General features: G+C 45.9%; 6 protein-coding genes across 6 annotated transcripts; 3 read left to right on the top strand and 3 right to left on the bottom strand.

Annotated features, from left to right (window-relative positions):
• Positions 1-267: 267 nt before the first annotated feature.
• On the top strand, positions 268-1,288 carry BDB00DRAFT_821562 (P-loop containing nucleoside triphosphate hydrolase protein). The gene is made up of 3 exons (XM_053123399.1): positions 268-359; positions 430-564; positions 731-1,288. The coding sequence occupies exons 1-3, from the start codon at positions 280-282 to the stop codon at positions 1,179-1,181; spliced, it is 666 nt and encodes a 221-aa protein (XP_052980026.1). The 5' UTR covers positions 268-279; the 3' UTR covers positions 1,182-1,288.
• A 352-nt stretch (positions 1,289-1,640) lies between these two features.
• On the top strand, positions 1,641-2,858 carry BDB00DRAFT_821564 (uncharacterized protein). The gene is made up of 5 exons (XM_053123400.1): positions 1,641-1,747; positions 1,843-1,919; positions 2,018-2,190; positions 2,274-2,371; positions 2,456-2,858. Exons 1-5 carry the CDS (start codon positions 1,703-1,705, stop codon positions 2,828-2,830), a joined length of 768 nt encoding a protein of 255 aa, XP_052980027.1. The 5' UTR covers positions 1,641-1,702; the 3' UTR covers positions 2,831-2,858.
• A 240-nt stretch (positions 2,859-3,098) lies between these two features.
• BDB00DRAFT_762963 (ras guanine nucleotide exchange factor domain-containing protein) lies at positions 3,099-5,874 on the bottom strand (the record flags this gene model as incomplete). The annotated part of the gene is made up of 5 exons (XM_053119366.1): positions 3,099-3,153; positions 3,214-3,677; positions 3,760-4,688; positions 4,728-4,979; positions 5,073-5,874. 5 exons carry the CDS (start codon positions 5,872-5,874, stop codon positions 3,099-3,101), a joined length of 2,502 nt encoding a protein of 833 aa, XP_052980028.1.
• Positions 5,875-6,393: 519 nt separating this feature from the next.
• Positions 6,394-7,534, bottom strand: BDB00DRAFT_763068 (uncharacterized protein; the record flags this gene model as incomplete). Its single annotated transcript, XM_053119376.1, has 3 exons — positions 6,394-6,807; positions 7,196-7,307; positions 7,398-7,534. The coding sequence occupies 3 exons, from the start codon at positions 7,532-7,534 to the stop codon at positions 6,394-6,396; spliced, it is 663 nt and encodes a 220-aa protein (XP_052980029.1).
• A 1,024-nt stretch (positions 7,535-8,558) lies between these two features.
• BDB00DRAFT_821569 (uncharacterized protein) lies at positions 8,559-10,224 on the top strand. Its single transcript, XM_053123401.1, has 2 exons — positions 8,559-8,877; positions 9,063-10,224. Exons 1-2 carry the CDS (start codon positions 8,707-8,709, stop codon positions 10,194-10,196), a joined length of 1,305 nt encoding a protein of 434 aa, XP_052980030.1. The 5' UTR covers positions 8,559-8,706; the 3' UTR covers positions 10,197-10,224.
• Positions 10,225-12,212: 1,988 nt separating this feature from the next.
• Positions 12,213-14,369, bottom strand: BDB00DRAFT_763085 (kinase-like domain-containing protein; the record flags this gene model as incomplete). Its single annotated transcript, XM_053119378.1, has 4 exons — positions 12,213-13,133; positions 13,327-13,404; positions 13,651-14,070; positions 14,151-14,369. Coding segments are annotated over 4 exons (1,638 nt in total), but the record flags the coding sequence as incomplete, so codon positions are not given.

Genomic DNA, 14,369 nt, shown 5'->3' on the forward strand with positions numbered 1-14,369 from the left:
ACGTATATGTTGTGATTAATTCATGAGTAGGTACCTTTTGCGGTTTGAATCTCCAAAATACTCTTCCAGCTACGTATATTTAGTCGTTGTAGGTCGCACACAGGCTTCTCTTTTACTTAACAAATGTATTGGGGGAAAAACGACCCGTCTTATGACATGGATGTACACAAAGCAAGAAGCACTAAACACCGCTTCGGGCCTAAACCTTGTGTGTTTTATTTATAAAGTAGCTTCCAATCGCATCTTGCTTTTCTTTCCTTCTTTGTGAGAAACTCAATTATGGCGCCACTTGAGGTTATAGGAGCAGCCTACAGTCGTACTGGGACTGATAGTCTGCGCACTGCACTTAACATGCTTGGGTATGTGGATAAAAAGACTATTTTTCTGTTGACGCATTGATTCTTATCAACTTGTGGAAATTGGGACCAGATATAAGACGCATCATATGCGTGCCATGTTTGAAGGAAATGGTCACCCTGAACTCTTTGCGCAAGCGTACGACAATCCAGAAAAGCCTGCAGATTGGGATCGGATGTATGAAGGCTGGGAAGCCGCTGTAGATTGGTATGTTGGTGATAAGTATATGAGACTTTCAAATCAGAAAGCGTATCAAAGAACAAAAAAAAAAGGGGGGGGGAAGAGTGGAGACCATGAATAATGAGGTTCCTCGAACAACATTGCATATACAAAAGGACAACGGGTTTTGTACTAACGTCCCCTTGATATCCAGTCCAACCGTTTGTTTTATTCGCCCGTTGATAGCAGCTTATCCGGATGCCAAGGTCATCCTCATTGAGCGGGATGCAGATAGCTGGTACGACTCGGTCAAAAACTCCATCTACAAGTTGAGCACAGTGGACGAGGAGGAGTACGACGACTATGGCCGTTGCTTACAGCGCATGACCAAGAAGATTTGGATGGATGGCGTGTTTGAGAACGGCGAGTTTATTGCGAACCCCGATGCAGTAAAGGCAAAGTATAAGGCGCACAACGCCTGGGTGAAAGAATATGTGCCACAGGAACGGTTGTTGACCTTGAACCTAAACGAAGGCATTGGATGGGAAAAAATCTGTGAATTCTTGGGAAAACCTGTGCCTGACGAGCCGTATCCGAGAATCAATTCAACCACACAGCTCAATGAAGAGCTTCCACAGCTAATTGATCAATTGAAACCTCAATAAATTGGAAAAGGAAGCACTCTACGAATGTCTGTTCTTTAATAGGTAGTCAATGTGTACTACATTCGTAATATTGCATATTACACACTTGGTGTCTGCTACTGATAAACTTGTAATCTCTGCAGAGATACGCATTGCAGATTGAGACAAAGATGCACTTGACGTGCGAACCACATGCTAGAGCGAGCTATGACTTGCACATAAACATGAGATGATCATGATAAAACTTCTTTCAGCCTTGATTATTAGCTGGGTATCCTTTTACACCTGTAAACGTTTGATCCTAATTGTTGCTAGAAAACAATAAAACTTGTATCACACCCTTTAGTTTCACAAGAATATGTTGAGTTATGTGTATGCAGTATCTCACGACAGCCGGAAATTTCTTGAAATTAATGGGTTGCAGGAGGGAGGCACCAAATGGGTCGCGTCCAATTATTATTACGCGACACGCGTTTTTATAGGAACTTGAATTAGGCTCATTATCTTTCTTCTGGGCTAATTGAAATATCAATGCAACCAGTATGATCCTTCGTCCACGATACACACAGCGCGCGACTCAAGTTCTGGTACAGACACACACACACACACTCTCTCTCTCTCTATTTTTTCTTAAAACTATTCAAGCTCGACCTGGTTTGCTAATTACACAAATAATATAAAGCTTGTTGGCCCAGCCAATAGTGGAAAACGTACATTGGCAGATCAACTCATTTCGAGTCGAGAAACATTTATTTCCTTGTAATGTTTATTTTTTAAATCCCTTTTTCTTTTTCTCACTGTTTTCTAAATTTTAAGCTAATTAGAGGAATTGCTATATATGAATGAAAAAACTGTAGAGGCACTGACGAAGAATTATCTGCGACAGCTCTTGATGAACTTGGCCAAGTAGATTTTGTTCTCTTCTTGGTCGACATGACCAACAAGAACAGTCTGTTGACTTTATATCGTTCATTTGAGCATGTTGCACCTGAGTATCTAACCAATCGTTGTGCGGTCTTGATGACCAAAGGTGAGTAACCAACAAGTATCTAAGCAAAGGTGGGGGGGGTTGAAAAAGAAGACAGAGTATTGAATGTCCAATCAAATGTTTAGTTGACGCAGTGGAAGCATGGACACTTGATGAAGAAAAAGTACAACGTATTATCAATCAATATACCCCTGACATCTACACATTTCGATGTAACCTCTCGGTAAGTCCTTTTGCAACAGATAGTATCTTTTTTTTTTCTTGCAATTCCATGTATTTAAACGAGTGGGAAAATATATGGAAACAGGATCGCCGAGAACGACAGAAACTGGGTGACCAATTGGCACGACTTGTTCGGATCAGTACATTGCAACAAAAGAATATCACAATGCCCTTGATCAAAGCGACCACCTACTACAACCATTTGCCATACTCCTCCCGTGGTACAGACGAGACCGAATATACCGAAGAGACAGATGACGACAACAGTGGGATGGTATCACAAGCAGGACAAGATGACGCTAGTGGGATGGTATCCGAAGCAGAACAAGATGACACTAGTAGGATGCCATCAGATGCAGAACAGGACGGCGATGCAAAACAAGATGACAGGAGTAGAATGTTATCAGAGACAGAACAAGAAGACAATCAAATACAACAAGAACAAGCAATTCAGGATTAAGAACCAAAAAAAAAAAAAGTCATGTGGATATTTTGTTAAATAATGAACAAAAAAGTAAATTATGTAGATATTAAACCTAGTTAGAAGGAGCAAAAAAAGGTCATAAAGTACAAGAAATTGCAAATGAAGGGGAAGGGTGTGCACTGTGAGAGAAAGAGCGAGTGTGTGTGTGTGTGTGTGTGTATACGTAGTGGTAGTGGTGTTGTGTGTAAGTTACTTGTAATGCAAAAATAAGAATAACAAAAAATAGAAAATAAGAAATGAGGTTTTACAAGAATCCAGATTCTTGCAATAGTCGCGTAATTTTCTCGTCTTCGCGCTCTCTAATAATGGGTGTCAGTCATAGAAAAAAAAAAGCGTAGAAAGCATCATTTCTTAATTACCTAGGTTCCAATTTCAAGCTTTCATTATACAGCTGCTCCTCGTCCCGCGTGCTTTGCAGATTAGCTTGAATGAAAGACTGAAGCTCTTCAACCGGCTTCAGACGGTATAATGATGACTGGTATTGCTGAATTTCGCGAATGACTTCGGCGGTCTTTGCGCGTTTGGCGAAATTGATGAGTTCTTTGGACTTTTTCAAAAAGTTTGGGTTGCCGTCTTCTATGAATGTAAGATCTTGTAGGTAGATGCCGAGGAATGGTATGCAGGGAGGATTGATAGAGTGAATGATTGCGCGGTATTCGGTAAAGTTGCGGTTAGCACCCATCAGTTTGCGGATCTGTGACAAGATCTGGTTGGTCCGTGCGCCCACCATTTCCCATGTTCGCTTCAGACGGCCCACTGAACTATTGTCAAAGGCGGACAGAACTGCCATGCATGTGTTGAAGTTGTTCAAGAGTCGGCATTTCTAGAGAATGATTGTTAAATTTAACTTTTGTCTCTCTCTTGTGACCTCGGAAGAGGGTGGGAGAAAAGACAGTTGAACTCACCTCGGCTACTTGGACCCAGTATTTGATGACATTGCTACGTTTCTTAATATCGCTCTGACTCAAAATGGCATCCGAAACCCACGAAGTGACCTCATTACAATACTCGATCGACGCACGGATGTTCACAGCGACCTTGCCAGTATCATCATTGGTATCACGCGACCACGCCTTATCCAAACACTCCACGGGCCGAATCGAGCTATACAGCTTGAAATCCATAATGGTCAACTGTCGAGCCATCTCCAACGGGTCGATATCCATCAACTTGAACTTTTTACGGTTGCGTGGCAAGATCGGTTCGGGAGGATCTGGCAGGGTCAAGACCATCTTTTTGAGCCCGCCCTGACTTTCATCCTCCTTGCGCATCTTGATCAATCGTTCGAGCTGGTCTGCCGAAAAGCTCAATGTGCTTCGGATGCTTGTGTTTGTGAATTCCTGCAGTCGATCCAGAATGATGTGGTCGTCCTCGTTATAGTACAGTTCCAGCCAGTTCTTGAGAACGTTAAACACACGCAGTCGGATCAGTTTGAGTTTCTTTTGCGTCCATGCTTCAGTCTCTTCCTCTGTCATGCCCTCCGGGGGATTCAAGTTGTAGCGTGCTTCCAGCAGATTCAGTAGTTCCATGGACGCGCAGAACGATCGGTACGTCAGCAAAAAGGTATTGATAAAGTTCATGTCCAGATAGTCGTGCAGCGTCAGTCGCTCTACCAAGGCAGGCAGCGTGCCGCCCTTGACATAGCCTTCCATGTTGAATACAATTTCATTCACATCATAGTCGTATTGCAAGTACCATGCTCGTTCGTTCACGGCTGGTTTCGCAGCAGCGGCAACAGCAGCGGGTGCGTCGTCGCCAAAGAACTTTTTCAATTTGCGCGAGGTAGCCTTGGACGGTGAGCTGGTTGCACCGCCGACTGTCGATTGGCGTTGCGCTGAGCCGCCGTGATCGCCACTATGAGCACCCACCGAACCTGTTTGTGACGTAGTCGTGGTGGGAGATTCGGGTATCGTGGACGGTGTGCTTGCTTGCGATTGCTGTTTGGGTTGCTCGAGTTCTGACATGGTATCTGTAGGTAAAGTGCCTTCGTGTGTTGCATTGTCATCTGTACTAAATCCTTCCGCAGCGACGCTTTCGTTTTCGTCTTCTTCAGCAATGACTGTTTCCATGAGTGCCGGGCTGGATGGTGTGGTTGTTCCTGCCGGTGTCTTTGACAGTGCTGCGTCTTCTCCAGTAGCAGCAGCAGTAGTAGTAGTAACAGGAGCAGCAGGCGCACCGCCAGCGGACATGCTTACCCGTCGTTCGGTCACAAGTTTACCAACACACGAACAGATATTACGGATCGGCAAACTTACGCCAGTCGCAGCATGCTCCATGTCTGCCACAATACCCTGTATGGCCACCGTTTCATCCGTCATTGACTGCATGCAGCAGAACAACAGGCCCAGTCCATCCGAGAGTCGCTGTCGGTCCGCCTTGAGCTCGACCATCAAGGGCGATGCATCGACGTCATTGAAATCGATATCCTCGACAATGCCGATGAATTGGGCTGTCTGGTTGGCCAAGTTGCGGAATTGGGTAAACATGAGTGCTGCTAACGAGAATCGTGAGCTGTCCTGGCCGTCGTCGTCGCGTCTGATGCTGGACAACATGGCGTCGATCGATTCCTGCATGCTCGTTCCATAGGCTTCCAAATTATCTGCCAAGTCGTTCTGTAACGCGTATTTAGCGCGTTGTTGATGTTGTTGTTGTTGTTGTTGATTGGCATCGTCTTTACTGTTATTGCTGCCATTTAGGGTACGTTCACCCATGCCTGTTGTTGTTATCAAGGACGGATCCATGTGGTGTACAGAAACCGGAATATCTTGACACGTGCTGACAAAGTTGCGCACGGCCAACAAGAGTTCGTTTGAATCAGAAAGCATTTTGCTAATGTTTTCGTCTGCACTGTCTACGCTCAACTGGGAGGACAGGACGAGTTTTGACATGGATGCCATCATGGCCCGATGGTGTGCACGCAGCACCGAGTTTGTCTTGATGTGTACCGACTCCTTGTCAATCGTGCCTGAGGTGACGAGCATCATGCGGATTGCATTGACGATGGCAGCAGCGTATGGCATAAACATGGCCTTTTGTGTGTTCTTTGCAGCGGAATTGAGGTTGTGTATGGATAAGGCAATATGTGCTGACAGTTTGTTCCATGTCAATGGCTCGCTGCTGTCGACGACGGATGTGCGACGTACAGAGGCTTGTCGTGAAGGTGAGCGGGGTAATGGTTTGGGTGGGGATTGGGTTGCTGCTGTCTGTTGGAACGGTGGATCGTCAGGCAGAGGCGGTCGCCATGATGGATCATTGAGTGACTGTAGTTTGTCCCGCTACAAATACTGCATTAGAAACCCGCGCAAATTCTCTCTCTCCCCCTCTCAACGGCACACCACTCACCAGTCCATTCGGGGCCTCGATATCGGCTCTATTTAAGGCGGTTGCTTCGGTCACGGTGTTAAAGTAGTATTCTCGTCCCTGTGTGTTGATGCGCTTTACCCAAGGATGTGGAAGCTGTGTAACCTATCACGACAACACACAACACACAGACAGAAAGGGCGCGGGCACCCGGTAGTAAATTAATTAAATCAACTGATCTACAACAGTGTGGAGATAGAGAAATAGGGAGACAGAAAAGCAAAAAAAAAAAGGGGGGGGGGAGGCGGCCCGCGCTTCTTGTTCTTCTTTTCAATTACCTTTTCTGACGTTGACAGCTCGCCCAATTTATCAAGTGTTGATGGTGTCAGCTGCTGTGCTGTTGGAGGCTGTGGTGGTAATGGCTGGTCGTCCCAAGGCATTCGACTATCCACGGATTTAAAGTCAAAATCATCGTCTTCTTCCTCGTCGATCGATCCATTGACGTAGGAAAGACCGTCATCAAGTTCCGATTCTGAGGCATCGTCCGGATGTGTCGATCGCATCTCGCCCGTCGTGGTGTTGTAATAATAGCAGTCTGTTCCATCCTCTGTCATCTGCAACGTCCAGCTGGGCGGCATCGAGCGTTGTTGTTGCTGGTAGTGTCTGTCCTTGCTGAACGAACTGGCCGAATCTTTGCGTCCCATTGCTGATCGTACTTGGGTGGATCGATGCTGCTGCTGTGGCTGTTGCTCCATGATGTCAATGTTGTTGGTATATGGCAAGGAGAGACGATACTCGCTATTTTTTCGTAGTGGAACGCCATTGCGTGTACGAGGCGTGACGATATCCGATTCATCGGAAGTGGCTGACATGTAGCGTGCGTGGGTTGCGGAAGGCTACATGTACATGCATGCGTGAGCGGTGTGTGTGTGTGTGTATGAATTGGAGAGAAGAGCATGAGGGTTAGAAAGGGGTTGGGATGTGAGAGTAAAGGGAAAGATTGGGAACAATGAAAATTTAAGGTTTTTTCCTTCAGCTTACTTCCTCGTAGAAAATGTCATCTGTCCCACGTATGGTAGAAGTGTCCTCGTTTTCATAGTCTTCTACTATCTGGACGTAATTACTGGGAAACCATCCGCGGACACCTTTGCACCTATACAGAGTCCAAATATCCATTCTATTTTAGTCATACTGACAAGAGAAAGAGAAAGAGGAAAAGAGACGCGTCTAAAATAACAATTACCAGCCGTCCCACCATCCGGAATCCAACTTGGTCAGGACTTCAATGTAATCACCTTGCTCGAAGCTGAGTGAGGACGGGTCATTCGAGTTGAATGGGTACCGAGCTTGGACTCTGCACAAGATGGGCACCTTGGACATCAGGGCTCTCTCCTAAAAAAAAAAAGTCCTTTATCGGTCGAGGAAACAAGATAAAAAAAAAAAAGGCGCCGGGTATATTCTATTCGCCGTTCTTTTTCTTCTTCTTTTCGAGAATTAGAATGAATAAAAGCAAAAAAAAAAGAAAGAAAAAAGACGAAGCTCGTCTTTCCAGAAATAAGATATGAGTGTGTGAAAAGAAAGAGAGAGAAAGAGAGAGAGAGAGAGAGAGAAAAGTACGAGCGCAGAGCCAAAAGTTGGTCAAGGCGGAGTCGCTATTGTTTTCCATGGAGGCAGAGAGGGAGAGAGGGGGAGGCCCCAATTGTTATATCATATACAGCACCCAGCGTTTTAGTGAGGTTGGGTTGGGGGTGGTGTATTGGTATTGGTGGTGGTGGTGGTGGTCAGGATCCAAAAAAGAAAATCAAGGCAAAGCGGACTCCAAACACTCCGCTCGCGTAATTTCACGCTTCTTTCGCACCTGGCAAAACTGACTGACTACCGTGAATATATATGATAAACCATCGTAATAGAAAACGGTCTGGGCTGGCTGTGTAACCTGCCACGGGCCCGCGCACCACGTTTTCGTCTTCCATGCTCAAAACCCTAATTCTGCTGCTTCCTCACAACAACACACTCCTCCTTGTTGAATGCTTGCTCTACGTACGAAAAAGAAAAAAGTCGGCTGGCTCTCTCCCACCCCACCCCCCCCCCTTTTCCTTTCTAACCACCCAAAGAACCACGCTGATTCATGACGTATCTTGTTTACTCCCTGACGAAACGTATACGCGTACGACTACTACTACTGCCACTACTAAATGCCATTTGTCCAAGATGATGATGATGCCGCTTAGCACTAAGCGGGGTTATGGACGAATAATAGAGTTAATGAGTTAGTGCATGTATCACTGCAGCATGCATTATAATCTCCACCTTTACTGCTTATTGATTACTACGAGACTGAATGTTATATAACGACTTTTGAAATTTGAAGCTTGTTCGGTGATACGAGAGAGACAGACACCCACTTTTTTTTCTTGTAATAAAATTTATATATAAATAAGAAGGTTCTTCTCTCCAACAATTGTCCTCTTTTTTTATGGACCTTATAGCGAGCTGAGTTTTGTTGATCTTGCCCTATCTTGATCAACATGTCGCGGACTTGGGGCTGAACGATGCACCTCCTCCCAAAAACGCATTTTTTACCAAACATGACCGCAACGAGTCGATTGACGGACGATTGTCTCGAGCTCATTTTCTTCTGGTGCGGCTCGTGTCCTATCGTGCTGTGCACTTTGGCCAAAGTATGCAAACGATGGCATGCCATTGCACGACGACCCGTCATGGTGAGACAACACAGTTCTCTTCTTGCATAAAATAAGGAGTGAATATACAACGCGCCGCTTAATCTCTTTTGTGAACATGGTTTTTCTTGTTTCGCTTCTCTCTCTCTCTCTTTCTCTCTTTCTCTCTCATTCTTCACCACTTGTCTCCGTTCAACGCCTGGCGCGATTTCTTTAAAACAATAAAGTGGAGACGATTGACCTTGGATAAACCCGTCCTGTTTAGTGCATACAAACGGCTACTCGTGTCGCCAAGCCTACAACCACAGCTCGAATCAGTACGTCATTTGAATGTCGCCAAACCCTACGAAACCCTACGGCACAGCCACTTGTCACCACTACCGTTGTCGACCGGTTTGCGTAACGTGCGCGCATTGTCCACCAAGCACTTGTGCCTGGGCGAAATCCACACTCTAACCAAACAGCTACCCTTGCTGCATACACTCGACAGCGATCGCGTGGAGACGTGGTGCGCCATACAGCCATTGGATGTGACCGATTTGTTGCTCACTCATCCTTTACAACACGTCAACATTTGCTTTGGCCATGTGTCTGGGTTCATCACCATCGTGGCCAAACCGTTGCCATTCGCGGTGGCGTCTGTGCAAACGCTCAGCATTGTCAACATGCGCGATGCTGATTATTTCCACTTTTTGACGCTCGTCACCGAAATTGCATTGTTAGAACAAGAAGCACAGGAGCAGGTTTATTATGGGCAAGGACTGCTAGATGATGAAGAAGGTGGCGCGGTGACGTTAGAGCACATGATCGTGTCGCGTTGGAAAGCATTAGAATCAAAACAGGCAGATAAATACGCGTGGATCGCTCAATTACCAAACTTGCGGCACTTGAAGTTTGGGTTTTGCTATGCTTGGCCGGCAGCTGTGTGGCGAGGAGCAGTTTTGCCGCAATGTCCAAAGCTCGAATCGTTGACACTTTATGGCTGGACGCGTCTAAATCCACCGAAACAAGAATCACAACAACAACTACAACAACAGCAGCAGAATCAATGGTTATCCATTCAAGAGGATGCGGAGCAGGCCATCGTGGCATGTTTTGCTGCTATGGGCGAATCATTGAAAACATTGACCTTGGATGACTTTTGGGTATCGGGTAGGATGAAACTTGCTACAAGAAAAAGGGCACATGTCATCCTACGGAACTCGTCAGAATTGTTGCGGGACGGAGGGCGTCGTGCAGAGCGGATCTTGAATGATATGCATGATTTTATCGTCGTGAACCAACCTCGGCATGACATAACTGTACATCTGGATGCAGGCTGGAAGACACTTGACCAACAATGGCTAGATCAACGAGAATAAAAAAAAAACATTATCCTCTCTTTATGCGTCATTAGAATTTTCCAAAGGAGGTGGAACGGGGTGGAAAAAAAGAGGAGGAAACGATAGAGAAATGGTATAGACATGTTTTCATCGAGAATATGTGTGAAAAAGAAGTATGTGTTTGAGCATGATTGTAACTGAAGATTAGCACAGAACTGGACTACATATATAAACATCAACGCTGGTTTTTTCAAGTTAAGAAAGCTGACAATCCCTGACTAGACGCAATGCGAACTTGGTACCGTGCAATATAGCCACACACACACTCTCTCTCTCTCTCTCTTTCTTTTTTATATGCGCCTTGTATCATTTACAATTGTATTGAGCGCTGTCGATTCTGAAACCAAAAGAACTCTATCTATGATACAAGGTCGCTTAGGGGTCATTGCAAGTCTATTATGCCACTTGACAAAAAAAAAATTAAGGGCACTCAGAGATTTGCATGATAATCATTCAATGAAGGCCCAGGATGTGTAAGTTGTTGATGTATACATATACAGATATAGCAGACAGGCTCATCGTTTCGAGCTGTTATATTGGCAAGTTGCGTTCATATTATCTTTATGAAAGAAAGATATAAAAAGTCGTACTTGAATGCTTGGGCGAAAAACATTTCATTCCATCTCAGTTATTGGATACATGCTGGCTGGTATCTTTTTTTTTTTCGCTAAACCGACATTGAACTTGACACACAAAATACATGTAACTGTAATTCACTGGATTTCTTCACGAGAAAACTACATGGCAAGTTTTAAATGAACATTGTAGATCAGAGAAAGTTATCCTGTTTGCTTGTTTATAAAAAGCAATGATTGAAAAGTCTTTTGAATGGAAAGTTGGAGGGCGGTGGTGGTTCGGTGATAAAGAAGAAGATGGGGCATAAAAAGAAAAATATCTGATATACAAGAGAGAAAGAAAGAAGATGATTAAGTGAATGTTGTGTATAAACATTTTTTTCTGGGGGATTGTTGCGAACACGTGAGATAGAAAGGTGAGGGGGAATAATGGTTGCCAGTGTAATAGTAGAGGGGGGGGAAAAGATGCGTAAGGTATAGATGTGATATAGATATGTGAGTGTGAAAGAGAAAGAAAAGGGTTTTAAAACTTTAATAAAGGACTGAAGAAACGTCGTGCAGCTTTCCGTCGAAGACTGCTAGTACTACTTGGCGTTCTTGACGTCTTTTGTGGATTCGCATGATGCGTGGTACGATGTTTACTACTTGTTGCTGTTGATGATGGATCCAGTTGTAAACTGAAGGATAGTTTGAGATCCAGGTCAGCAGAGATACCACCAAAATCAAGATCCTCTAGCTCGTCTGCCGTCGATGCAACCGACAGATCCGGCACGACGCGTGGATGGCCTGGTGTGATGGACGACGACGACGGTGTCAAAAGCGGTTCAGCCACGACCAATGATTCACTCATTTGTTGTCGATACGCATACGCGACTTCGTCCAAACACGATCCATTGGTGTTGCGTCGCTTAGCATACCGTGCCTTGTCGCTCTGTTCTTGCTTCTTTTGTGTCGTCAATGGCGTCGTCGTCGTCGTCGTCGTCGTTGTCGCCGCCGGTTCGTATCGCTTATGATCCTGTTGTTCTTGTTGATGTTGGTTTCGATAAAGATGGTGTTGAGGTGACGTTGCTCGCTCCTCAAGATGGAAACTGTCAATGTCAGAAAGCATACTGACACTCCCCCGTTTCCGTGCAGGCTGGAAGGTCGGGTAAAAGTCATTGTACAATTCGCGTTCTTTCAGCTGCTGCTCGTCGATCCTGTCCATCGTCCGACGCTTGTGATCGACGGACAACTCGTCATCCCATCCACTGCTACTGCTATCACGTCCAGCGTTGACGGCATGAGTAGTCGTATCATGGTGCGTGCTGCTACCGACCCGCGGTTGCGGTGATGGTTCTTGTTGCTGTTGCGATGGAAGAGGAGGTTGTGACGGGGGAGAAGGTTGTTGTTGTTGTAATAGCTGCTCTTCCTCCTCCTCAATGAACTGCGCATCAACAAACGAATACCCATCAAAGACTTGCTGCATCTCCTGCGACAAGTCGACGGCGGAAGCGACTGGAGTGAGCACTGCAGGCATTTCGAGAAAAGACGGATCAAAGTTGGAAAAATCCAACGACGATCGAAGATCAGGCACATAGGGTGGGACCAAGCTTCGCTGATACACTTGGTCCCAATCCACGTCGGAGAAATACATGTGTTGCTTGATTTCGTCGACACCGTTGTAGCCAAGTCGTAACCGTGGGTCGCGTTCAAGCAATGCAGACAAAAACTCGGCTGTTTCGAAATCCGTGTCGGGCGGGAACTCGAGTGGGTCCTGCAGCACCCTGCGGTACATTTCCGAATGGTTGTCGGCCCAGAAAGGTGTGATGCCTGCAAGCATTTCGTAAAGAATCGTACCATACGCCCAATGGTCGATGCCAAAGGAATAGGGCTCGCCTAGCAATGCTTCAGGAGCTAAATACTCGGCGGTGCCACAGAACGTCTGTGTCACTCGTTGATGTTGCTGTCCATCATTCTCGTCGTCATCGTCGTTCGTTGTTGTCGTCGTTAGAAGCCATTTACTCAACCCAAAGTCCGTCAGCAAGACGTGCCCATCGGCCGTGAGTAGAATGTTCTCGGGTTTCAAGTCGCGGTACAAGACGCCGAGTCGATGCAATTCGCCCATACCGTCAATGATCTCGGCGGCATAAAAGAGGGTACGTTCCTTGGAAAAGGTGGAGCAGGTGCTCATCTGGGTTGCCAAGTCGCCGCCGCAATAGTAGTCGGTGACCAAGTAGAGTCGATGCATGTCTTGAAACGATGCATGCAGCTTGGCCAGGAAGGGATGGTTGATCTCAGACAGAGTGGCCAGAATGTCACGCTCTGCAAGCGTGTGTGTGATTTCGCGCTGTTCAATGACTAGCTCTTTCACGATACTTTTAAGTGCATAGAGCTCGTGCGAAGCGCGCGATCGGACCAAAAAGACCTATGAGTAATCACTGTGTATGAGATCACTTACTCCTAGTTACTCAATTCCCCTAAACCAACCCCCCCCAACCCTTCAATAGGATGGAATTGGGCTGTCTCTATTGAAAGCATCCTATGTGTGTTTTTACCTTGCCCATACATCCTTTTCCAAGCACTTTGATCATTTCCAAGTTTTCAAAAAAGTCGTACTTTTTCGGGCTTTCGTCCTTTTGTTGCTCTAGTTGACCGTTTTCGTTATGGTCATCATGATTGTCAAAGTCGTCGTCGTCGTCGTCGTCATCGTCATCATCCACCAGTAATGGTTCTTTATGGACGGGTGATTGGGGTACAACAGCATCGTCATTATCATCATCACCTTGCACTATTGCAGCAGCAGCAGCAGCAGCAGTAGTAGTAGGTAGCAGCTGAGGTGATGGTGTAGCAGGTGGAGGAGACAACGGTCGCTGATGCACCTCACGTTGCCGAGACTGCTGCTGCTGCTGCTGTTGATGTTCTTGTTGCAGGTATGGCTTAGTAGTAGTTGTAGTAGTAGACGAAAGTGGCGCCTGAAGTTGTTTCAGTCCAGCTTTGGGTACGCAGCGATCCTCATCGCGCTGGACAGAGAAAAAATCACGAAAAATGCTCGACGAACGGACGACTGGCTCGAGCGAGCATTTATGCAGATAGCGTTGGATTTTTTCTGCGTTCGATCGATGACTGCTGTGTGGCAGCGATGTCAAGAACTGACGAAAGCTACGGCGTTTATCCGCAGTCGTATTTACAGTGGCTGTGGTGCCCGTCGTCGTCGTCGTCGTCGTATGGGTCGTCATCGTAGCGGGTTCCTCTGTCAATTTCGGAAAAGGGACCCTGACTCGTCGATAATGCGTCTTGATCTATGGATGGTTTTCAATCAATCTTTCTTTTATTATTTTCCCAAAAAAAAAAAAAGAACACGCTAGAAGTATTTACTTACCAAGTGGTCAAACTCGATAAGGTCAGGGACGTAGCGGACCAATGAAAGAACGTGCGTGTCCGTTTCCACCACGACATTCAACACCTGTACAAACAATGAGGATTCCACATTACGGTTTAGCAGCCAACGTACGTCTTGTTCTTGTTGTTGCTGTTGCTGTTGCTCATGATTGGACACTGTGGCAGTGATCTGAGACACGGCAATGGTGAAAGCCTTCAT

Source organism: Zychaea mexicana (assembly GCF_025766255.1).
Source record: "Zychaea mexicana strain RSA 1403 chromosome Unknown BDB00scaffold_33, whole genome shotgun sequence".
NCBI classification, from domain to species: Eukaryota; Fungi; Mucoromycota; class Mucoromycetes; order Mucorales; family Lichtheimiaceae; genus Zychaea; species Zychaea mexicana.